Below are 26,489 nucleotides of genomic sequence, written 5' to 3'. Positions count from 1 at the left end.
ATATAGACTAACCCGTTAAATCCTCTCCCTGATCCTTCGAGCCTAGAACACGTTGCGTGGGCATGCGACGGGATGGCCAGGCGTCGGGTGTCGATCCGTGCCCTACCTGTCGTCCTAGTCCTGCAGCGGTTCCTTAGATTAGATAAAAAAGGGGGGTTGGCGTCTTTCGTTAGTTATCAAAACTTCCACGGTGCCGGGTTCAAAACCTGGCATCGCTTAAATTTTGATTAATAATCACCATTGGCGGCCGAAGACTTCCGGCATAAGAAGTCAGCCTCATTCTGCCAACGGCTTTGTCAAAGAGGGCGGAGAAGCGGACAGAGGTTCAACGAACTCTCTTGTACTTGGAGTGGGAAATTGCCCCTAAGGGTGGAAGAATCAGCAATGATCAACGGCATCAGGATGCAGAAGGCAATGGAAACCACTGCAGTAAAGACACATAACGTGAACCCACAGGACATGTGGCCTGTAATTGAAAAAGTGTCACGATGATCTCTTCATTGGCAAAAGATTCCGGAATAGTCCCCCATTCGGATCTCCGGGACGGGACTCTCAAGGGGGAGGCGACTACGAGAAAAAGATGGAATAATCAACGAAGGGATAACGTTCTACGAGTCGGAGCGTGGAATGACAGAAGCTTGAACGTACTAAGATAGCTAGAAGATCTGGGAAGAGAAATGCAAAAGCTCGATCTAGTTATAATAGGAATCAGTGAAGTGAAATGGAAAGAAGACAAGGATTTTTGGTCAGATGAGTACAGAGTCATATCAACAGCAGCAGAAAATGGTATAATGGGAGCAGGATTCGTTATGAATAGGAAGGTAGGGCAGGAAGTGTGTTACTGTGAACAGTTCAGTGAAACGGTTGTTCGTATCAGAATCGACAGCGAACCAACACTGACAATGATAGTTCAGGTATACATGCCTACGCCGCAAGCTGAGGATGAAGAAGTAGAGAAAGTATATGAGGATATGGAAAGGGTAATACAGCATGTAAAGGGAGATGAAAATCTAATAGTCATGGAGGACTGGAATGCAGTTATAGGGGAAGGAGTAGAAAAAACGGTTACAAGAGAGTATGGGTTTGGGACAAGGAATGAAAGAGGAGAAAGACTAATTGCGTTCTGTAATAAATTTCAGCTAGTAATAACAAATGCTCTGTTCAAGAATCACAACAGGAGGAGGTATACTTGGAAAAGGCCGGGCGATACGGGAGATTTCAGTTAAATTACATCATGGTCAGACAGAGATTCCGAAATCAGATACTGGATTGTAAGGCGTATCCAGGAGCAGACATAGACTCAGATCACAATATAGTAGTAATGAAGAGTAAGCTGAAGTTTAAGACACTAGTCAGGAAGAATCAACACACAAAGAAGTGGGGTACGGAAGTACTAAGGAATGACGGGATACGCTTGACGTTCTCTAAGGCTAAAGATGTGGTTATGAGAAATAGCTCAGTAGGCAGTACAGTTGAAGAGGAATGAACATCTCTAAAAATGCGATAACTGCCAAGAAACCATGGGTAACAGAAGAAATACTTCAGTTGATCAATGAAAGGAGGTAGTACAAAGATGTTCAGGGAAATTCAGGAATACAGACATACAAGTCACTGAGGAATGAAATAAAAAGGAAGTGCAGGGAAGCTAATACGAAATGGCTGCAGGAAAAATGTGAAGACATTCAAAAAGAAATGATTGTCGGAAGGACTGACTCAGCATACAGAAAAGTCAAAACGACCTTCGGTGAAATTAGAAGCAAGGGTGATAACACTAAGAGTGTAAAGGGAGTTCCACTGTCAAATACAGAGGACAGAGCGGATAGGTGGAAAGAATACATTGATGGGCTCTATGAGGGGGAAGATATGTCTGATATGATAGAAGAAGAAACAGGAGTCGATTTAGAAGAGACAGGGGATCCAGTACCAGAATCAGCTTTGGAGGACTTATTATCAAATAAGACAGAAGGAATAGATAACATTCCATCAGAATTTCTAAAATCATTGGGTGAAGTGGCAACAAAACGACAAATCACGTTGGTGTGTAGAATGTATGAGTCTGGGGACGTACCATTTGACTTTCGGAAAAATATCATCCACACAATTCGGAAGACTTTAAAAGTGGACAAGTGTGAGAATTATCGCACAATCAGCTGAACAGCTCATGCATCCAAGTTGCTGACAAGAATAATATACAGAAGAATGGAAAAGAAGATTGAAGATGTGTTAGATGACGATCAGTTTGGCTTTAGGAAAGGTAAAGGCACCAGAGAGGCAATTCTGACATCTTGGTTGATAATGGAAGCAAGACTAATGAAAAACCAAGACACGTTCTTAGGATTTGTCGACCTGGAAAAAGCTTTCGACAATATAAAATGCTGCAATATGTTCGAAGCTCTGAGAAAAATAGGGGTAAGCTTTAGGGAGAGACGGGTAATATACAATATGTACAAGAACCAAGAGGGAATAACAAGAGTGAACGACTAAGAACGAAGTGCTCGGATGAAAAAAGGTGTATGACAGCGATATAGTCTGTCGCTCCTACTGTTTAATATGTACATCGACTAAGCAATGTCGGAATAAAGAAAGGTTCAAGAGCGGGATTAAAATTCAAGGTGAAAGGATATGAATGACTTGATTCGCTGATGACAAATGTCCTGAGTGAAAGTGAAGAAGAATTACATGATCTCCTGAATGGAATGAACGGTCTACTGAGTAGAGAATATGGATTGAGAGTAAATTGAAGAAAGATGAAAGTAATGAGAAGTAGCAGAAATGAGAACAGCGAGAAACTTAACATCGGATTTGGTGGTCACGAAATAGATGAAGTTAAGGAATTCTGCTATCTAGGCAGCAAAATAACCAGTGACGGACGGAACAAGGAGGACATCAAAATCAGATTAGCACTGGCAAAAAGGGCATTCCTGGCCAAGAGAAGTCTGCTAATATCAAATATAGGTCTTTAATTTGAGGAAGAAATTTCTCAAAATGTACAGCATTGTATGGTAGCGAAACATGGACTATGTGAAAACCGTAACATAAGAGAATCGAAGCATTTGAGATATGGTGCTATTGGCGAATATTGAAAATTAGGTGGACTTATAAAGGTGAGGAATGAGGAGGCTCTGCACAGAATCGGAGAGTAAAGTAATATGTTGAAAACACTGAGACGGAGAAGGGACAGGATGATAAGACATCTGTTAAGACATCACGGCATGACTTCCATCGCACTAAAGAGAGCTGTAGAGGGCAAAATCTGTAGAGGAAGACAGAGATTGGAATACACCCAACAGATAATTGGGGTCATTGGTTTCAAGCTCTACTTTGAGATGAAGAGGTTGGCACAGGAGAGGAATTCGTGGCGGGCGGCATCAAACCACTCATAATACTGATAACTCAAAATAAAAAAAAATATAAAATCCATTCTTCAAAGGCCCAAAAATCTGTCTCAGAACCGCATTCTCGGATGTCACGAGTTTTCTTTCTGTCTTTTGTGTCACAGTCCAGATCTGTTCTCCGTTTAGGATGACAGGTTGTATAATTGCCTGTAGATCCTAATCTTCGTGGATTTCAATAGAAGCCGGGAATTCAGCTGCTTTCGGAGTGTAGACCTTGACCTGTGTTCCTGCCGGATTTTTACAATTATTTCCTAGTCTATCTCATTCCTTTCACCGAGTCCCGCTCTAAGATATTTGAACTCTTTTACCCTTTTAAAAATTTTTACCATCTACATCTAAAGCTCTGTCATCATTCTTTCTGCTCACTGCAAGGTATTTGGTCTTATCCCCTTATTTATCTTCAAGCCCTCACCATTACCTCTTCCATTAATACTCCTGCGATTTGAACCAGATCTTTGCTTATTCTGTGCTGTTATTGCATAGGGCAGAACACTGATCCTTCTATCCAACCCTATTCCTGTCTCCAGGTTTGTTACCTTTCTCAGCGCTCTTTTCAGAACCCGATTAAACGGATGGGGGAAGAGGCATTTTCTCTGTCGCACTCCATTCACTTTCGCGGTGCCTGTAGTCTCTTGTATACATGTTTGTGTTAGTTTTGTTGGTTTTCTGAGCACCTGAGCGCTTTCCAATTCTTGCCATATCCATACTGTCATACGCTTATGGAAAACCCACAAAAAGCGAGCGAACGTCTCTGGAAAATTTCCAGCTTTTTGATAGCATTTGCCTTATTATATATAGTTGGCCTACCGTTTATTTTCCCTTTCTAACCTTTGCTTGTTGGAATCCAAGCACCTCCTAGATGTATGGTGTGAGGACTTCAGTAACAAAGTGCTCAAGATCCTATAACTTATGCAGAGTAAGGTAATTCCTCTATAGTTGCTGCACATCATATGGTCTCCTTTCTCTATCTTTCAGCGTCTCCACAGATATTCCACCTATTCTTGGAGCCTTTCCTCTCTTCAGCATTTTTATGGCTTGTCCTATCTCTTCCATGCACGCCAGTTGATTCTTCGCTGTTGGTATTGTTACTCTGTCTTCTCTGTACAATTGTCCTATTTCTTCTTAGCCTGACCCTGTTGTCACAAGGCTGTTGATGGTGTAGTCCACATTCGAAAAATTTTCGAAATAGTTTTTCCATTCCTTCAGAGCCTTCGTTTTCATCTGTTATTATTTGCCCTGCTTGACCTTAGATCACATCAATCCTCGCGTTATATCCTCTCTTGAAGAACCGGATTGTCCTTTAAAAGTCTGTCGTATTGCCTACTGTTCGGTCCTTTTGTGCTGGTGTTATCTTGCTGTTTGCATACTCTCGCTTTCCTGTTCGGAGAACCTTTCTTGCTTCTCTAGCTGCCTCCATGTGTCCAAACCTTATTCTTTCTTCTTACTCATTTGTCAGCCTTAACATTTTAGCCGTTTTTCTCTTGTTGACTGCATCTCTACGGTTATCGTTAAACCATCATCCGCTCCTCCTCCTGTCTAATAGTCCCAGCACTTCATCTGCAGGGTGTTTGCCTTCGATCTTGATCTTGGGCCAAAACTTGTCTTCATCAATTCCCTCTTCTTCCAGGGCAACAAACCTGTTTGGAATTTTAATTACATGTATGTCCTTGACGTTGTCCTTTCGCACAAGTAGATCTGTGTGTATTTTACTGTCTGCATCTCTTCTCCTGCAGTTTTTGCATTCCATCCTTTCACAAATAGTGAATATTTTTCTTGAAAAAGTCACGGAAATCACATATTTTTTATGTATTTAAAGAGGGCTAGCCCCTTAAATTCCCTTCCGTCCATTAAACCGGAAACCATTCCTTCAACTTCTCCGCAGTAGCTTGCGTCGCTACTTTTCGGCAGGTTATCATCTTCTGAACTTCGTCCAGCTTTTCTCCTAGTTACTCAGCAATTGTAAATCCGACATCTTAACATCCCCTGATCTAGAGAGAGCGTTCGCCACTCCCATATTCAGTTGAGATTAACTATGCCCGACTTTCCGCATTCTTTCTGTTTAAATCTGCCTGCCGTGTCATACCTCGAGTGGGTTCCGTTTCTCCGTACTGACTGACTTTCAATATGACTGAAGAGAATTTAAAGGGATTAACTGGCACTATAGTAAAGTTCAAATTAAACCGTGGCCAACCAGCTTCTGCAAATTAAAGAGATTAACTGGCACTATAGCAAAGTTCAACTGAAAGCGTGGCCAACCACCATTGCATAATTAATCGAAATAACAGTAGAGGCGGAAAATTACAGGGCTTTGCAGAACGCAACGCAGCAGAGGCTCCTAGGTCGCCGGCGAGTGACTAAAGGCCAATGCACACTAGCCGTCATGTCGTCACGTCATGTCCCGTCAAAACACTGTGCAATGCATTTGAAATGGCTGCATCCACAATGGCCGTCCCGTCACGTCACGTCACGTCACGTCACGTCACCGTCAAAGTTTGTCGGGAAGAAAGTTTTGACTGTTGACGTCATCCTCTGTTGTTGATCACGTGACCCCCAAACTCATTTCCTCGCGATACACGTCCAAGCGCAGATGTCCTATTTCGCTTCGTCGTAGTTTTCGCGGTTGATACCAATTGTTTGCTGTTCGTTATTTGTTATAAACTGTTTCATTTCGTTATTTCTTCTGTTAAAATGTATAATAAATGAAGAAAGATTAATTGAAGCAGTGAGATAGCAGTCTGAATTGTGCGATATGAGCATATTAAATTACTTGCCCTCTATTGCATTGAAAAACTGGACTTTTATACATACCGATGCCATATTTAATATTTTACAATGTAATAGATTGCATTAAGGGTGCAACTGGAAGTGAAAAACGCAGGTGGAATTTATTTTATTATTGTCAGGTATCTGTAGTATTTCATAAGGAAATGGACTGAAAGGTTGAGACACTGAAAGTTGTTTGTTTAAATATGTGCTCATGGCAGGTTTATTTCTTGTTGAGTAGCTCCCTGGATTGTGTGTCAAGCAGTTTTGCGAGCATTGGTCAATATTATACGGTTTCACTAGCCACCCCAGTACATATAAGACACTTGAACTGTTAAAAGCCAAATACAAGATGCAAAGAAACCTATAAATCTTGAAGGGAAAGGCATTGAGGGAGATATGACTATTGAACAAAAATTTGCACTGGACTAGGAACTAAACTTGACCTTAAATAAAGCAATTTTTCATGTGATGTGATGGCAGCTCGTAACACTGTGTTCCTTTCAGTAATTCTGGGTGCAATTTGACGTAACAAATGAAAAAAAAATGACGCCTCGACTTTCTAAAATGTAGAATGCTGATTCCTTTTCCTCGAGCTCCTTGTATAATGTGTGAAATTGCCCTTCTGCACCACGTAATGACACTTTTTCGGACCCTCGCTCTTTTTTGTATTGTTTTGCACTTCTATCTTTCTTCTCTAATATACAACCCTGCAAGGTGCATACAATTGGAGTCCAATAAATGGCATTTTCGTATAAATGTGCAATCCAGCATCCACGTATATAAGCTGACGCGTTGAGTATGTGCACTTCGCGCGTAAAAACAGCTGAAAATCATCTTGCGAAGATCGCAATTTCCGCGTAAAAAAAGAAAACGAAAATGTTGAAGACAGCCATACGAGTTGAGACCACGTGACTTGACTTGACGTGCCGTGACGTGACGGCCAGTGTGAATGCACCTTAACGTGATGGTTGCGTGACGTGACGGCCAGTGTGAATTGGCCTTGACCCGGCAGGCAGGTGGGCGACGGGTGTGCGACAGCCAGCGTGCAGCCTGCAGCGCGCCCCTCTGGAGGCGGGACGTACCTGCGCGTGGAGAGCCCGGAGCGGCGCAGGCGGGCTCGGATGTAGTGCGCACAGAGGGCGCGGCCCTGCTCCACGATGTCGCAGGCGGGCGCGTTGAGCCAGCCGATGGTGTGCGACAGCTTGCGCGACACCACGTCGCTCACGTTGCTGAAGCGCCGCCGCGCCAGCGACGACAGCTCCCCGCCGCCTGCCGAAACACGTCGCCGTGAGGCAGCTCGTAATCGCTGGCACAGCAGAACACCGTGCTTTTAAGTACTGACGCTGTCACATTTATTAAGTCTGGAAACGTACACTGAAAGTGCTAGAGCGTGTTGCCAGAGATCTCTCAGTCGTGCACAGAAAACTTACGTCACATTTCGTGAGATCAGCGTGACATAGCCCCAAATGGCGCTGCCCCAAAACACGAGGCAGCTGAAGGACAGGGAAGAGTGTGTGTGTGTGTGTGTGTGTGTGTGTGTGTGTGTGTGTGTGTGTCAATCAGCGAGCGGCTATGGTGCACTGTTCTGGTGGTCTTCATTACTATATGATCTGTGGACAACATTTGGATCAATTCACAAGGGAAAGAATCATCGGGGAACTGGCACAGGAGCGGCGTGTGACGAGTGAAGCGCAGGAGTTTGATGTAGCGCTGTACATTATTGCACCTACGTAGGGAGCGTTCCGAACGAGAGGCTCCCTGAAGGAGAGGAGGTGGTTGACCATGGTCCACCTACAGCAGCAGATCACAGCCACATTGTGCAGCAGGCAAGAAGGGGTCACGTCAAACAACAGGTGCGGCTTCCCACCACATTTAACACAACTGCCACACAGGAAGTGTCATGGTCCTTGGTGGCACTCCGACTACATGTGGCTATGTGGCTGATCTCTCTTTGCTCGACGACCAGTACAGTGTGTTCGGTTGTACTCCACGACATTGGTCCCTTATCTCACATTTACCGCGAATCTCTCGGCCAGCACAAAGACCCAAGCGACCAGAAATAGCGCAGATGACTCCTGCATATAAGAAGGGAAATGAACGGACTCGCAAAATTACAGACCAATATCCCTAACTACGGTTTTGTGTAGAATCGTTTATCAATTTTCTTGTGACTGAGAAGCTTCTTCCCTCAAATCAGCGTGGTTTCAGAAAGCATCGCTCGTGCGGAACTCAGCTTGCCCTTTTCTCGCGTAAGCTCCTGCGAACCATGGCTCAAGCGCAACAGGCGGATTGCATATTGCCACAGTTCCGTAAAGGATTTGACATGGTGCCACTCTGGCGACTGTTAACAAAGGTACAAGCATACGGAATAGGTTCCCAGGTATGTGAGTGGCTCGAAGACTTGTTAAGCAACGTAACCCAGTACGTTCTCCTCGACAGCGAGTGTACATCAGAGACAAGCGTATCGTCAGGAGCGTTCCAGGGAAGTGTGATAGGAACACTTATTTTCAATATACGTAAACGATCCGTCAGACAGGGTAAGCAGCATTTTGCTGATGTTTGCAGATGATGCTGTGTTTTAAGGGGAGGTATCGTCGTTGAGGGACGGTAGGAGGATACAACGTGAGGAGTCAATGCTGCACTGGCGTACTGACCTCAAAATCTTTGAACACACTACAAAACTGCTAGTTGGTGTGATGAATAGTAGCAAGCTCTACATGTAGAATAAGTTGATGCAGATGAGTAGCAAAAACAAACCCATAACGTCCGAATACAGTATTAGTTGTGTGCTGCTTGACACAGTCACATCGATTAAATACCAAGGCGTAACGTTGTAAAGCAGTATGAAATGGAATGAGCTGTAAGAACTCTAGTAGGGAAGGCGAATGGGCGACTTCGGTTTATTGGGAGAATTTTAGGAAAGTGTGAATCTTCTGTAAAGGACGCCGCACATAGGACACTGGTGCGACCCGTTGTTGAGTACTGTCTCGAGCGTTCGGGATTCTTTCCAGGTCGGATTAAAGGGAGACATCGAAGCAGTCCAGATGTGGGCTGCTACACCTGTTACTGGTAAGTCCGAGCAACAAACAAGTATTAGCGATATGTTTGGAGAAGTCATATGGGAAACACTGGAGGGCAGGTGACTTGTGACTGCAGGAAGTATGCATTCCCGGACCCAAGTTTATTGGACTTGTCCCAGAAAGTATGAATTCACCAACTCATGTTTATTGGACTTATTTTTCTTGTACCACCTCTCAAAGTATTCGACACAATTGTTTTGAACACCCTATATATGGCTATCTCTGGGTTTATGGATTGGCTTATGTTTGTATCTTGCCGGTAAATATCTTTTTCAATGGTTGTGAGCAGCTTCGAAAAACTCTCTTTTTCCATTCAAATGAAGTTACTTACGAGACGAATTTTAATTTTGAAATCTACCCTGGTCTGTGCGGCTGGTCCCGGCTGAGGTTCGAGTCCCCCCTCGGGAATGGGTGTGTGTGTGTTTATCTTTAGGATAATTTAGGTTAAGTAATGTGTAATTTAGCTTAGGTAGTGTGTAAGCTTAGGGACTGATGACCTTAGCAGTTAAATCCCATAAGATTTCACACACATTTGACATTTTTTGAAATCTATGTGGTAAACTACTTTATTTGAGGGTGTTGGTAGTCAATGCAACAGAGGGAATATGGATATTGTGCAAGTGCAAAGTGACATTAGATGTCATACCTTAACTATATTCAACTTGAAACCGAAAAAAATTGGAAATTTGTGTTAAGGACTATGGGACCAAACTGCTGAGGTCATCGGTCCCTAGGCCTACACACTAATTAAACTAACTTAAACTGACTTACGCTAAGGACAACACACACAACCATGCCCGAAGGAGGACTCGGACCTCTGATGCGGGGAGTCGCTCGAACCGTGACAAGACACCTAAGACCACACGGCTGAAACCGAAAATGGGATGAAAATGCTATTTTATGTCAGATCATTGTACAGCATTATATGATGTTCCTCTACTAGCAGTCCGCTGTCCGAGTCATCAACAGTTCCAGAATCATCTTCGCGATACGCAGCTATTTTACGCGCATCCAGTTTTGTAAAGGAACTGCTTGGTTTGCGAGCCACATAAAGCCGACGACGGCCGCTGGAGAGCGCTGAAAGTGAAAATCGCTTAACTAGGTCGCCCCGTGTGCCGACCGCGCTGCCTCTCGTGAGGTTTATACTTATATGGATATGGTGTCAGTACTTTCGGACATGCCCGAAAGAACAGACACCTTTAGCTGCTGACGGGTGTTGATATATATCAACGGGGACAGATGAAAATGTGTGCCCCGACCAGGATTCTAACCCTGGATCTCCTACTTACATGGCCATCTGAGCCACCGAGGGAATAGAGGATAGAGCGACTGCAGGGACTATCTCGCGCATGACTCCCGCGGGACCCACATTCTCACCTTGTATGTCCACACACTACATTCGTAGTTGCCCATCCCAGCTTACTCATTACTCGAACATGTCCAAAAGAACAGACACCATATCCATATAAGTAGTTCTGGCAATACCGGCCATGACCTCCTTCTTCTCTGGAGATGCACACATATTCCCCGAACTCTTACGGGGCTTGGTAAGAATGTCTTCCACGAGTAATGAGTGTGTTGGGATGGGCCACTACGAATGTAGTGTGTGGACATACAAGGTGAGAATGTGGGTCTCGCGGGAGTCGTGCGCGAGATAGTCCCGGCAGTCGCACTATCCTCTGTACCCCTGGTGGTTCAGATGGACAGAGCATCTGCCATGTAACCATGAGACCCCGGGTTCGAGTCCCGGTCGGGGCACACATTTTCACCTGTTCCCGTTGATATACCGGGTGATCAAGAAGTCAGTATAAATTTGAAAACTTAATATGTAAGTAGGCTATTTAGGTTTTCTTATTGGTAACGCCACGTAGCGCTCTGTATGAAAATCACTGGCTGTGCTGTGTGCAGTCTGTGGCTAATTTGCATTGTTGTCTGCCATTGTGGTGTTGGGCAGCTGGATGTTAACAGCGCGTAGCGTTGCGCAGTTGGAGGCGAGCCGCCAGCAGTGGTGGATGTGGGGAAGTGAGATGGTGGACTTTTGAGAATGGATAATCTGGAGGTGTGTCCATCAGAAACAGTACATTTGTAAGAATGGATGTCATGAACTGCTATATATATTATGACTATTAAGGTAAATACATTGTTTGTTCTCTATTAAAATCTTTCATTTCCTAACTATGCCTATCAGTAGTTAGTGCCTTCCATAGTTTGGTCTTTTATTTAGCTGGCAGTAGTGGCGCTCACTATATTGCAGTAGTTCGAGTAACGAAGATTTTTTGTGAGGTAAGTGATTTGTGAAACATATAGGTTAATTTAGTCAGGGCCATTCTCTTGTAGGGATTACTGAAAGTCAGATTGCGTTGCGCTAAAAAAATATTGTGTGTCAGTTTAAGCACAGTCATGTATAATTTTTCTAAGGGGACGTTTCATATGTCGACACTTAGCCGAGGATACCTCACTGGAATCTTCTGATTTTTTTCTTGTAGTTTGTGTAGTTAGTGCAGCCCTTGTTTATTGCTAGCGCGTAATTGTAGAGAGAATTTCCTTTGTAGCTGTAGTTTTTCATTCTTGTACAGTAAAACAGTTGGGGCATGCATGTAGATTTGCACCAAGTATTTCGCAGTTGCGCTTGCAATTAACGAGATGATATTTTCAATGCTATGTTAATGTGTTTTCTTATTTTGCTCTTCAAATTGTGATTTCTGTGTTGTCGTGTGAAACATTGTGACAATAATGGCGTGGGAAAAACGTAATACTGGGCTCCAAAGTAAACTGAGAAATGACAGTGAAGACGAAAGCAGTGTGTTAGCGCCGCCGAGTAATGAATTAACTAATGTTCAAAGTAGTAATTTGGTAATTGTGCATAGGGAAATGGAGCGGGCTGCAAATAATGGTTTAGGCAGTGAAACAATTAGTGAACAGGGAAGCATTATCGATCGATCGGTCGGCAACAGCTCGCCTCAGGAATCCGAAATGACAGGACACAATCTTGCAAATACTGTAGATTCAGGTTTTGCGTCCTCACCGTTTTCTCAAATAAGTCAAGAAACATTTTCTGCTTGTCAAAATGTGAATGTTGCCGGTGCAAATGCACTGCCGAAAAGCATAGAGGAACAGATTCCAGACACTAATACATTATTATTGCAATTAATGCAACAAATGAAACAAAATCAGAGACAAACACAGCAACAGTTAGACACAATGGAACAAAATCAGAGACAAACACAGCAAAAGCTTCAAAAGTTAGACAAAATGGAACAAAAGCTTCAAAAGTTAGACTCAGTGGAACATACGCTTGAATAAACACGTGAAGATTTAACTACTGAGTTACATAAAATCGAATCGAAATGTCAAAAAGTCTGTAATGACGTAAAAACACAAATTTGTGAGCATTTCCAACCTATTTTTTCGCGGCATGAAAATACATTATAGAATCACGAATTAGCCATAAAAGAACTGCAAACTATTGTTTATGAAAATCATGAGACCTTGCAAGCTAAAATTGACTCAGTTGCATCTACCGATTCGGTTACACAACTTGCAAAAACTCAGGAAAACTTAAAGGACACAGTAGATACGATTTCAACACAAATGGACACTCTGAAATTTGGTTTAGAAAAACACACTGAGGAAATAAGTACACTATCGGAGAAAGTAGCCGAACTTTCGGATCAGTTCACTAACTTATCAGCAAAGGTAGATGATGATCTGAATGACACAAGACCTGTAGTCATCACTGACACAGAAGAGTATGAACAAATTAAGAAATTCAAACAAAATCAGAATCAAATTAATACGCAACACAAAAGAGAAATCCGGGAAGTACAAGATCAGTTGGCACAAGTAATACAAGAATTACATATTTCAGAGGACACTCGCGCTTCAGTACGGGAAGAGGGACATAGAAATACGGAACAACCACAAAATAATAACACAGGGCACTTCGGAAATTATGAAAGAAATTGGCAAGGCGCGTTGGGTTTTGAGATGGAACCGCCGAAACGAAGTAACAATGAGCGATGTGCGACTCGCCGACACGATGATTTTGACTATAAGCTGTTCATTACTACACGTAAATTCAAAACATTTAAGAATTCTGACAACGACATTCATCCACAAGCATGGCTCCATCAATTCTCTCATTGTTTTCCTCCCAACTGGTCATTAGAGCACAGATTAGAATTAATGTGTGGCTACTTAGAGAATGAACCAGCTGAAAGAATGCGATCGCTCATTCACGATTGTCACAGTGAAGGAGAATTTTATCATGCCTTCCTCTCAGCATATTGGTCTCAAGCTACACAAGACCGAGTAAAACATAGCATCATAATGATGAAACATTTCGAACAATCTGAATTTTCCAGTCTTGTGAAATATTTTGAAGACATGTTGCACAAGAAACAGTACCTGTCAAACCCATACAGCCCCTCAGAACTCATCCGCTTTTGCTTAATCAAATTACCTGAACATTTACGACATATTATTTTGGCAGGACGTTGCAAAGACGACATTGAGGCTTTTCAGGGGCTCTTACAAGAATTAGAAATTGACACTGACAATCGCGGAACGCGAAAACAGGAACACAACATTTACAGGTCACATCCGTCACAATTCCGCAATGACAGAAATAATAAATGAACACACCTCCAGATTATCCATTCTCAAAAATCCGCCATCTCACTTCCCCACATCCATCACTGCTGGCGGCTCGCCTCCAACTGCGCAACGCTACGCGCTGTTAACACCCAGCTGCCCAACACTACAATGGCAGACAACAATGCAAACTAGCCACAGACTGCACACAGCACAGCCAGTGATTTTCATACAGAGCGCTACGTGGCGTTACCAATAAGAAAACCTAAATAGCCTACTTACATAGTGCCTATCAGTAGTTAGTGCCTTCCGTAATTTGAATCTTTTATTTAGCTGGCAGTACTGGCGCTCGTTGTATTGCAGTAGTTCGAGTAACGAAGATTTTTGTGAGGTAAGTGATTTGTGAAACGTATAGGTTAATTTAGTCAGGGCCATTCTCTTGTAGGGATTACTGAAAGTCAGATTGCGTTGCGCTAAAAAAATATTGTGTGTCAGTTTAAGCACAGTCATGTATAATTTTTCTAAGGGGACGTTTCAAATAAACCACGGAATAATGTAGATAGAGAGGTGAAAATTGACACGCATGCTTTGAATGACATGGGGTTTTATTAGAACAAAAAAAAAAAAAAAAAAAAAAAAGTTCACAAAATGTCCTACAGATAGCGCTGGACAGCAAAACGTCAGTGACTGCGCATGACAATCGTGTATAAAAGGAGCTGTAATGAGAGAGAGAGAGAGAGAGAGAGAGAGAGAGAGAGAGAGAATCAGATGCGCCAGCAGTCGCAGCATGTTGACGTTACCCGAAAAGGCGCTTTTAGTGAAGCTGTATTATCAGAATGGGGAATGCGCTAGTTCAGCGTTACGATCCTATTGCCATAGGAAGGTCCGTTGACAAATGCGGCTGTGGCGAGAATGATTTCGAAGTTCGAAGCCACAGGTTGTTTAGACGACAGACCACGTAGTGGCCGACCGAGCACGAGGCGTAATGCTGCTGAGACAGTTCAGGAAGAAATGGAGGCTGTAGCGGGTTCGACTCTATGCACGGGGAAGTCAGCGCTCGTGTAGTCGCACGTCGCACCGGCATTCCATACATTATTGTTTGGTTGGCACTGAGGCGTACCCTCCGATGCTATCCGTACAAAATCCATCGGCATCATGAACTGTTACCTGGCGATTGAGTGAAGCGGAGGGCAATTGCGGTGTGGGCGCTTCTAAAGATGGCGGAAGATGAGGATTGGTTGAGTAACGTGTTGTGGACCGACGAAGCTCATTTCACGCTCCGAGGGTCTGTCAACGCCCACAATTGCAGAATTTGGGCTACCGAAAATCCTAGAACTGTCGTGGAAACTCCATTGCACGACGAGAAAGTCACGGTATGGGTTGGATTTACCACATCTACCGTTATCGGGCCTTTTTTCTTCGAGGAAATGCGTGATTCTGGTTTTGTTACTGCTACCGTGACGCGTGAGAGGTACGCCGATATGTTACAGAACCGCATCATCCCCAGCCTGGTTGATAAACACCTGCTGGAACGTACGATGTTAATTTATGCAGGATGGCGCTCCACCCCATACTGCTAGACGCGTGAAAGATCTCTTGCGCGCGTCGTTTGGTGATGATCGTGTGGTCAGCCGCCACTTTCGTCATGCTTGGCCTCCCAGGTCGCCAGGCCTCAGTCCGTGTGATTAGTGGCTTTGGGGTTACCTGAAGTCGCAAGTCTATCGTGATGGACCGACATCTCTAAGGGTGCTGAAAGACAACATCCGACGCCAATGCCTCACCATAACTCCGGACATGCTTTACAGTGCTGTTCATAACATTATTCCTCGACTACAGCTATTGTTGAGGAATGATGGTGTACATATTGAGCATTTCCTGTAAAGAACATCATCCTTGCTTTGTCTTACTTTGTTATGCTCATTATTGCTGTTCTGAGCAGATGAAGCGCCATCTCTCCGACATTTTTTGAACATTTGTATTTTTTTGGTTCTAATAAACCCCCATTCATCCCAAGCATGTGTGTCAATTTGTGCCTCTCTATCTACATTATTCCGTGATTTATTCAGTTTTCAAATTTATACTGACTTTATGATCACCCAGTATATCAATGCCCATCAACAGCTGAAGGTATTAAATTAATTATAATCTCGTGAGGTTGGATGTCCACGTCAAAGTTAGCTGCCTCGTCCCGTGGGAGGACTCTAGCGTGGTGGCTCGCACTCGGCGAGTTCTCGCCAGCGTCACACGTGCGAGAGAGCCGCTGGCCAAGAGAAGCCGGGCCGCCCGCAAAACTACTGGTTGGGAACAGGTGCCGCTCACAACGCTGCAGTGCTCTATTCCGGAAAGGCTACTGTAGTTTAGAAGTAAAACCGAGTGGTGATTAGTGTGTGGTTAACGTACCGGCGGCAGAGGCGGCGGCGGTGCCGGAGCGGTCAGCGAGCAGCGCGGCGTGGCTGTGGTGCGCATGCGCCGACTGCAGCGGGAAGCTGAGCTTGCGCCGCTGGAACGCCTGCAGCGCCGCCTCGCCGGCGGCCGTCAGCGGCGGCGCCATGGCGCGGCCCGTGTCCGCTGTCCGCTCTGCAACAGCGAGGAGAGCGGGGCGTCATCCCAGGCATCCGGGCAAAGTCATTCGATCAGCAGAAAGAGGTACAGCAGGCGAAGAAAGTCAGCCAGTCAGTCAGTGGAAAGATTACAGCAGGCGAAGGCTATAATTTGAAGGAGCACATCGGTCCCTCAGCTCGTATTTTAACATTATTAACAGGCTCTGCATCTTGACATCATACACTTTGACGCCGTACTATGCACAACTTAGCATGGCTCGCGATTTGTGTTTGATGAGGATGATGTATACGCATCCTTTGTAAATGTACTTGAGAACGATCCAAACTCGAAATTAGCAGTACTTTTTTTCAGTTTCAAAGTTTTTTTGACAGGGAATCAGCAACTTTTTTCAATTTCTTAAAGCGTTTATTAAAAATTCTGTCAACAGTTGCAGTATTTATATTCGGCGAGTAGTTTGAAGCCATACAGGTTAGTTTTCAAGCCTGGCTTACTAAGACTACAAAAACAGAACATGGTTGTCAGTGAACAGGGAATACAAAAGTTGATTTACAACAAAAAGTTCAAATGCAACAGACATTAATTATTAGAATACAAACGTACTTGCACTAGCAGTGTCCGAATTTAACACTAAACACCAAAGTCTTAACACTTGCTTTATAAATATTTCCAGAATGAATGCCACAATCCACGCGTGCTTCTTCCCAAGTCAAAATCAAACTGGAGGCCAACATAATCAACAGCACCAGAAAACTATTGATGGCCTCAGTTACTAGCGCACGTCCGCAGCCAATGCGCGTGTTACGATTTGCATGTGGGTGCGTGTAAGCACCTTTACTAAATGTGACATCAATACTGCAAATGACAACAACTGTACAAGAATTACCCAAATACGGACACTATTGTCGCTTGTAGCCGTTGCGTATTTAAACATAAGACAAGCATTTGATGTTCAGCTGCGCGTCCACGGGCGCATCGAACTAGGATAGGGGCTATCGCAGTGCCTTTATTAACCAGTCACATTTAATATAAAGTACATTGAAACAAGTAAAAATAACATTTCCTGCTCAATTACAAATTTTTGGTCACACATTTAGATGATAGTCTTCCAAAAGTCTACATAAAATATGGTTCAAATGGCTCTGAGCACTTTGGGATTTAACATCGGAGGTCATCAGTCCCCTAGAATTTAGAACTACTTAAAGCTAACGAACCTAAGGACATCACACACATCCAGCCCGAGGCAGGATTCCAACCTGCGACCGTAGCGGTCGCGCGATTCCAGACTGAAGCGCCTAGAACCGCTCAGTCACAAAGGTCGGCGAAAGTCTACATATATAAATAGATAAATGTTTACTTTCATGAAACATTTAAAAAATAATACATATCGTTTGTTTAGGGAATAAGTTTCGTAAAAACCAGTTACATAGTCCTACTAAAATAGCGTCCCACATTGAAATCGTCTTACCCTGCACTCAGAGTGCGTGTCCGTTCATGTGAGCCCTGTTGCCGTAAGTCACAGGGAGCGAGTACTGAAATACGGATACTCGAGCATTTTACATAATGCTAAATAATTTTGCGTTGTGCATGAACAACATACAGCGCTCCTATGATTACGCCACCAGTCAGATACAAACTACTTGACCAGACACAATTTGCTAACTAGACATTCTAATCCAATTACAATAGTGTTTCAAATTCAAACGTCGTCGTCAAACATATTTGCTGGCTTGACATACATATCTAATCACGGGTTACACTCAAACATACTTAATAAAGTAAAATTTTAAAATACGGCCTGATGGAACAACTATGTCTTTCTTTACAGGCATCGTGGCTGCGGTGCCCACCCAGAAGAAGCAGATGGTTAGAAAATCCACAACACGTTATCAAAAATCTTGAACCAACTAGATAAGGAGGGATGGAGTATGTCTTTGCCTGTTCCTACAACTTTTTCGAGCACAGAGAACGGAAATACTGATGCCACAGCAGATGTTCCACTTGCCGGTTCCCACTGTCGGAGTATAGCAAAAGTATTGGTGACTGCACACCTCCTGACATTATAGTTGTTAATGTTGTGCATTCTTTGCTCTAGCCAAAAAGTAGGAATATGTAGAGAGGAAGCATTCAGATGTGGAGAACGATTTTTTTATCGCAACCCACATTGCCACCAAAGACACGTCAGTTTGTGGTACTATGACTCGCTTCACGAATTTCGATTTCTGTAACATAAATAATTATTAACCATTCTTTTAATTAATGAATAAATGTGTGAAAATAGTACACATACGTGTAATATTAAAGTTTCAGTCTTTTGCTCAAAATGTACACAGAAGCACATTACCAAAAGCCACATGATATTTGCTGTTTGAGGTGAGCATAATGCACCGTGCATGTCGCCAACGCCGTAGATATTCCGAATCCAAGAATCTAGCCTCTGATCCAAATGAAGTGCTGTTTCTCGTGTAGTCTTAAATCTTCTTCTGTACAGATGTTTCAAAAAGGCTGCTCTCTAAATCCAGCAGAAAAAATCAAGCAATTAGACGACGAGAACATCGAGGAGGACTACTTGCTAATGGAGACACTTGGAACAACTTAACTCTCGCAGTCCGCTACGCTGAACCAGAACGCAGCAAGCTGCTGAACTCTACGCTTGATAGTTGCTTATTGAAATCATGAGAAGGCACAAGACGTAACAGCTTGTGCTTTAGTAGTCCACTCAATGATTCTGCAGCTACGGAATAGCTGAGCACGAATATTGATGAAGAAATACTATCATGCAAAAATACTGCACGAAAGGTAAAATACCCCAACAGAATGCCAATTTGTAAGTTTGCTCTGATGAAAAGTGGCGCATTCTGCTGAGGAAATAAGCGACTACGTAACACACAGAGGCTTGCGGCTGGAACTCACTGCATCACAGCTGACAACGCAGATTCTTTCAAAATTAAGACGCAGAGTCAAACAAGCGAGTATTACACTCCTGGAAATTGAAATAAGAACACCGTGAATTCATTGTCCCAGGAAGGGGAAACTTTATTGACACATTCCTGGGGTCAGATACATCACATGATCACACTGACAGAACCACAGGCACATAGACACAGGCAACAGAGCATGCACAATGTCGGCACTAGTACAGTGTATATCCACCTTTCGCAGCAATGCAGGCTGCTATTCTCCCATGGAGACGATCGTAGAGATGCTGGATGTAGTCCTGTGGAACGGCTTGCCATGCCATTTCCACCTGGCGCCTCAGTTGGACCAGCGTTCGTGCTGGACGTGCAGACCGCGTGAGACGACGCTTCATCCAGTCCCAAACATGCTCAATGGGGGACAGATCCGGAGATCTTGCTGGCCAGGGTAGTTGACTTACACCTTCTAGAGCACGTTGGGTGGCACGGGATACATGCGGACGTGCATTGTCCTGTTGGAACAGCAAGTTCCCTTGCCGGTCTAGGAATGGTAGAACGATGGGTTCGATGACGGTTTGGATGTACCGTGCACTATTCAGTGTCACCTCGACGATCACCAGTGGTGTACGGCCAGTGTAGGAGATCGCTCCCCACACCATGATGCCGGGTGTTGGCCCTGTGTGCCTCGGTCGTATGCAGTCCTGATTGTGGCGCTCACCTGCACGGCGGCAAACACGCATACGACCATCATTGGCACCAAGGCAGAAGCGACTCTCATCGCTGAAGACGACACGTCTCCACTCGTCCCTCCATTCACGCCTGTCGCGACACCACTGGAGGCGGGCTGCACGATGTTGGGGCGTGAGCGGAAGACGGCCTAACGGTGAGCGGGACCTTAGCCCAGCTTCATGGAGACGGTTGCGAATGGTCCTCGCCGATACCCCAGGAGCAACAGTGTCCCTAATTTGCTGGGAAGTGGCGGTGCGGTCCCCTACGGCACTGCGTAGGATCCTACGGTCTTGGCGTGCATCCGTGCGTCGCTGCGGTCCGGTCCCAGGTCGACGGGCACGTGCACCTTCCGCCGACCACTGGCGACAACATCGATGTACTGTGGAGACCTCACGCCCCACGTGTTGAGCAATTCGGCGGTACGTCCACCCGGCCTCCCGTATGCCCACTATACGCCCTCGCTCAAAGTCCGTCAACTGCACATCCGGTTCACGTCCACGCTGTCGCGGCATGCTACCAGTGTTAAAGACTGCGATGGAGCTCCGTATGCCACGGCAAACTGGCTGACACTGACGGCGGCGGTGCACAAATGCTGCGCAGCTAGCGCCATTCGACGGCCAACACCGCGGTTCCTGGTGTGTCCGCTGTGCCGTGCGTGTGATCATTGCTTGTACAGCCCTCTCGCAGTGTCCGGAGCAAGTATGGTGGGTCTGACACACCGGTGTCAATGTGTTCTTTTTTCCATTTCCAGGAGTGTATATTCGATACATTCACCAACCAAAGGATAAACATCAAAATAATCAGGAAAATTTGAAGGATATTATGGTAAATTTAGAGACCAATTTAAGGAAAGTGATTAGAGAGATAGACTAGTATCTCACGTTAGCGACAATAGTCTACGTAGAAAATCTCAGCTTGGGCTTCAGAAGGGTTGCTCTACATACAATACCATTTACACGTTCACTCACCAGATTCTACAAGCATTAAATAATAAAATAGCGCTGGCTGGTATTTTCTGCAACCTCTCTAATGCATTTGACTGTGTGGATCACACTATTTTCCATGTAAATTTACTTTTTATGGGACTGATGGTATAGCCAACCAACGGATAATGTAATATCTAACAAAAAAAATTGCAAGAAGTTGCACTCAGTGAATATCAATGTACTCCACGGACATAATTTTGACTGGGGAGAAATCACGTATGATTTTCCTCAAGGTTCAATCTTAGTTCCAGTACTGTTCATCATATATGTTAACGATCTTCTGTCTAGTACACAACAAGCATAATTAGTTCTTTTTGCACATGGTACTAGTGTTGGAATCAATCCAAGAATCCTTTTGGAAACAGAAGAAATGGCAAACAACGTTCTTAAAAGTACCACTGACTGGTTTTCTGCAAATGATCTAAATGGTTCAAATGGCTCTGAGCACTATGGGACTCAACTTCTGAGGTCATCACTCCCCTACAACTTAGAACTAGTTAAACCTAACTAACCTAAGGACATCACAAACACCCATGCCCGAGGCAGGATTCAAACCTGCGACCATAGCGGTCTTGCGGTTCAGACTGCAGCGCCTTTAACCGCACGGCCACTTCGGCCGGCCAAATGATCTCACCAATAGTTTTATAAAGACAGAACATCTTCAGTTCCGCAGATCTAGAGGTTCTACACCAATGATAAGTGTAACACATGGTCAGGAAATAATAAATAAGGTGGAAACTACAAAATTCTTAGGGACTTTAAATTGAAAAAACACAATTTGGAACTACCAAAACAATTTAGTTCAGCCAAATTTGCGCTTAGAATCAGTGCAAATCTTAGGGAGACACAAATCAGTAATTTGCATATTTTCATTCAATAATGTCACACGGAATAATGTTCTGGGGCAACTCATCTTCAAGAAAGAAAGTCTTCATTGCGCAAAAAAGTGCTGTAAGAATAATGTGTGCTGCTCACACACCGTCATCTTTTAGATATCGGTTTAAGGAGTTGCGCATTCTGACTACTGCTTCACAGTATATTCATTCCGTCATGAAGTTTCTTGTAAGTAATCCACTACAGAACAATGAGGTACATAATGATAATACCAGCAGGAAAAATGACATTCATTACTCCACACTGATGTCTTTAGCAAAAAAAGAAGTGCACAATGCTGCAAAAAAAAAAAAAAAAAAAAAAATTCTTTAATCACTTATCCAATGATATAAAATGTCTGACGGACAGCAATGTAAGATTTGGTAACAAACTGAGAAAGTTTCTCCTTGACAACTTCTATTCCTTAGAAGAATTTCTATGACTATAATGTGTAAAATGTGGTGGGTAGGAATCACCAACTCACATCTGTATGTCTTTCTTCTTTTATGAAAGAAGAGAGAAAAAAGAAACTTAGTGGAGTTCAGAATGTAGCTGTATCCACAAAATAATCTGTGATGTGAATGTAAAATGACTTGTTCCACATCATTACAAACTATCGTGCAAAATGATCCATGGAACATGTAACTAACTAACTAACTAACTAACTGAACAAACACAGAACTTCAAGATACGGATTACAAGGTCGACACTGTCGCTTGTGAAGAGTGCACTCCAGGGGACGCAAATGCCACTGTAACACCTAACTCGACTCCGGTGCGAAGCCAACTTACGTGAGAATCGGAATTCAAGATACCGGCTATCAAATTACAAACATTTTCTGGCAGTTCTGAAGCACGTTCCAGATTTTCGGGACCTTTTACCGTCCCAGGTAGATTGTTATCTAGCAATGTTAACTGCCAATAAATGTGTGTTCCACCGTGGTTATTCAGACAGGGAACCCATCAATTTGTTTAACGGCACTGCAGACACGTGTGAACAGATCGAACAAAATCTCATTTATAGATTTGGAAATACGAATGACTACGCAAAACCATCTTCATTTTTTGGATAACAATTCAGAGGCGGGCTGCTAGATTTGTTACTGGTAGGTTCGAACAACCGGGGTGTACTCAGCCCTTGTGAGGCAAACTGAGGAGCTACTTGACTGAGAAGTTGCGGCTCCGATCTCGTAAACTGACATACGGCTGGGAGAGCGGTGTGCTGACCACATGCCTCTCCATATCCGCATCCAGTGACGTCTGAGGGGTGAGTTTGACACGGCGGCCGGTCGGTACCATTGGGCCTTCGAAGGCCTGTTCGGACAGAGTTTATTATTTTTTAGTTTAAGTTTAAACACCACGCAAGTATCCACAATGAGATTTTCACTCTGCGCTTGGGTAGCTCAGTTGGTAGAGCACTTGCCCGCGAAAGGCAAAGGTCCCGAGTTCGAGTCTCGGTCCGGCACACAGTTTTAATCTGCCAGGAAGTTTCATCAAATTTTGTGTGTTCACTTTAAGGTTTGAAGACCAGCTGAGCTACTGCCGGCGCTGTTGGCCCTACTCAGTTCCCCAACTCCCCACTCCCCTCTCCCCCACCCCATTCCCCTCTGCTTTCTGGAAATTGACCAGAAAAGGACTCAGTCTGTGCTGGGCTGCCAGATGGGATGCACCTACGTATTATTTTGAACGCAGTGCATAACGTTGTTAACTTAAACAATTTAAGTTGGACAGGGGTAGTTGCCATTGATGGAGCAATAGCAGCCTGATATGGACTGGATATTTTCGCTGTTAGTCTAGCACAAGAGAGTTGCTCCAGCCAGTCTAGCCAATAGCCCTATATAGGAAGGACTGTAATAATGACCGGGCCGTAAGCTATCACTGAAGTACGCGGGAGTAACCTCCTGCCGAAGTAAAAGCGATTAGATGCTGCTGGGCGGAACATAATGATGGGTAATAATAGTATTAGAACAGTGACCCATTGTCCCACTGCGCCTTTAACACCTTGTTTCTACATACAGGACTCCTGTAGCAGCATCATTTGGGAATGAAATACACTAACACCTATTTACAGATTGCAAGTAGCATCCTAGCAAACAGAAATATGGGAAATATATACCGTATGATACATTTTTACGAATGCAGTCCTCATTATCTTCCCTGAACATGGTGTCTCAAGACGAAAAAAAAATATGAGCAGTTACCTCCAATTTAATCCAGTGCTACCTACCAAGTGTATTGTATATCTGAAGAACAGGCCTGGCAGGTCAGCTGTGAGCTGCGACGGCCATAAGCCCCAACTTTCGATCGCTCAAAATCTTCGTGATCACTTCCACCTGTAACCGCGGCACATTGCGGCGCAACTTGGACTAACTGCAGCTTCACCCTTGACATAGACTGATCTTTTAAAAAAATCCGAAACGGAGATGTTTTGTCAATATATAATATTTTTTTCCATAATGCGGGGCCACAGTCAGTGTTACATTTACACTTACACACTCATGATTTCGGCTTTACTTGATAATGGCACTTTGAAGCCGAAATCATGGTTGTGTAAGTTAAATGTAACACTGCAAATAAACAACAGTCTAACAGTGGTACTGACTTAAAAGAAATTTTGTCAATACACCTCGAATTTATTACGCGAAATGTAGATTCCTCCCTTTTATACAGGTTATTTTTGAAGACAGAAGAAATGACCATACACGAGTTTTCACTTCGCTAAAGTATAGTTACCTGTCGTGAAAATCCTGTACAACGCTATGGCATAGACTATGTTTCATGTTAATAGTCTCTCATCAGGCAGAAAAAATTGTTCTTATCAGCTTAATATCTGCCACGTCCCTAGAATATTAAACTCATTTTTGGGTCATGACGAAGTGCTAAGAGCATGCTCTACCTCTGTCACAGGATGCCTTCTCACTTCCGAACTCTCTTAAAGTAAACAAATGTCTCATCACTTAGGGAAAGTCTCTCAGGGTAACAGCACAGAAAAATAGTAAATGTCAGGTTTATAATACGAAACACTTCATAAATTCGACAATATACTTGATTTTATTACGATGATCATCTCCCACCTACCTGATTACCACTCCACCTCTTGAATCGTATCCGTGGTACTCTCGCCCTCTCTTCCACCTGCCTGGCGGCACGTCATTCATATCAGATTGATAGGTTAATTAATTAACTTGATCATGAGAGTCCCTTCGCACGGCGAGAATTTTTTTTTTTCATTTTCCGATACCAAAATGTGTAGTACTGTCATCAAATAGCTGAAGACATCCAACGTTAATTGCGTTCTGTGTCTCGGTAGTCTTGTCATGCTGGTGGAAATAAGTACTTCTGGTGTCTTGCTTCCGAACTAATCCTGCTGAGACCTGTTGGTCGGTGGGGGTGCAGGATGTTCCTCTCTCTTGTCCACCGCCACGACGCCTCCGCCACCACGTCGCGTGTGAACATCTGCCACATTGTCTTTGACCACCCCTCCCTGCAACACTGTTGCCTATTAGATTTGCAACAGACCAGAAGTAGGAGGGTATACTACATCCGCTACTTACCACATCTCATGAATTATGAGATCCAGCTGAATCCATACCTTCTGTTCAGCGAAGACTGTTCCGCACCAATCCTACTCATGGCGCCTATCCAAGTGCACTAGATCTTTCCAGGTGCGTGCCTGTCGAGGAGGTTAACACCCCTAACCGGTGTACAGCAGATATGAGAGTGTTATATAACAGACGGTTAAGAAGAGACGTGTGGTTTATGCATGATGGAGCTAGAGACAGACGGTGTTTGATTTATGTAAATCAACTGTACCGTCAATTCTGAAGTATTGTTCTAGTGCCTGTATAGGTAGGAGGTGGAAGATTGAAATTCCGTTAAATGGTCTCGCCGCGACCAAAAATCGCCTGATTACCAGTCCAACTATTGAATCGTATCCGTGGTACTCTCGCCCTCTCTCCCACCTGTCTGGCGACACGTCATTGATATCAGACTGATGGTTAATTAATTAAATTGATCATGAGCGCAGAAAGAAAGTATTGGCAAGAGAGAAATGATCGTGGAGCATAAGAAACGATAGCAGAACATAAGGACATGCACTCCTAAACTACAGGGTTCTGCGCTGAAACACGCTGTGATCCTAAAGCTATGTGGTTTCCGAAATAATAGTGATGCGGAGTGCAACGCTAATAATACTCTAGTGCAGAAAATATACTGTATGTCCCACATATGACCTACATCCACTCTGTAAGTTTTCTATTCCACCCACTACAGTGACAAACTTTAAGATGATAAAACTACTTCCTTCTACACCAAAGAAACCATTGATTCTTTGTGATGGATACACAATATACTTTCCGGAGGTGTAGAGCGCCCAGTGCTCACACCCAATTTCAGTTCATAAATTATGCACTGCTACCATCAGTCCTATAAAATGGTCGCCAGTAATGGAAAATGCTTCTTATGAGGAAACAGACAAATGCATAGCAGCGGTGTTTGATATCTATAATTACACACCATGCTACATTAACTCCATAAACAGGACAACTGCCAAGCAAGTATACACGCATAGGGTTTGCAGTACCTCACAGCCGGC

The 26,489-nt window shown here is 43.8% G+C and overlaps 1 protein-coding gene across 1 annotated transcript in view; it reads right to left on the bottom strand.

The window, feature by feature from the left end:
- LOC124776745 (bcl-2-related ovarian killer protein) overlaps positions 1-26,489 on the bottom strand; it is a 337,246-nt gene that overhangs the window by 57,880 nt on the left and 252,877 nt on the right. The window contains exons 2-3 of the mRNA XM_047251870.1: positions 16,235-16,411; positions 7,244-7,430 (exon numbers count right to left, since the gene is read on the bottom strand). Coding sequence (XP_047107826.1) covers positions 7,244-7,430; positions 16,235-16,385 — 338 coding nt within the window. The 5' untranslated portion in view covers positions 16,386-16,411. The remainder of the gene's footprint in view (positions 1-7,243; positions 7,431-16,234; positions 16,412-26,489) is intronic.

The sequence above is a fragment of the Schistocerca piceifrons genome, chromosome 2 (assembly GCF_021461385.2).
Source record: "Schistocerca piceifrons isolate TAMUIC-IGC-003096 chromosome 2, iqSchPice1.1, whole genome shotgun sequence".
Classification (NCBI taxonomy): Eukaryota; Metazoa; Arthropoda; class Insecta; order Orthoptera; family Acrididae; genus Schistocerca; species Schistocerca piceifrons.
The sequence above is the reverse complement of the archived record's forward strand: the minus strand, read 5'-3'. Positions and strand labels throughout refer to the sequence as shown.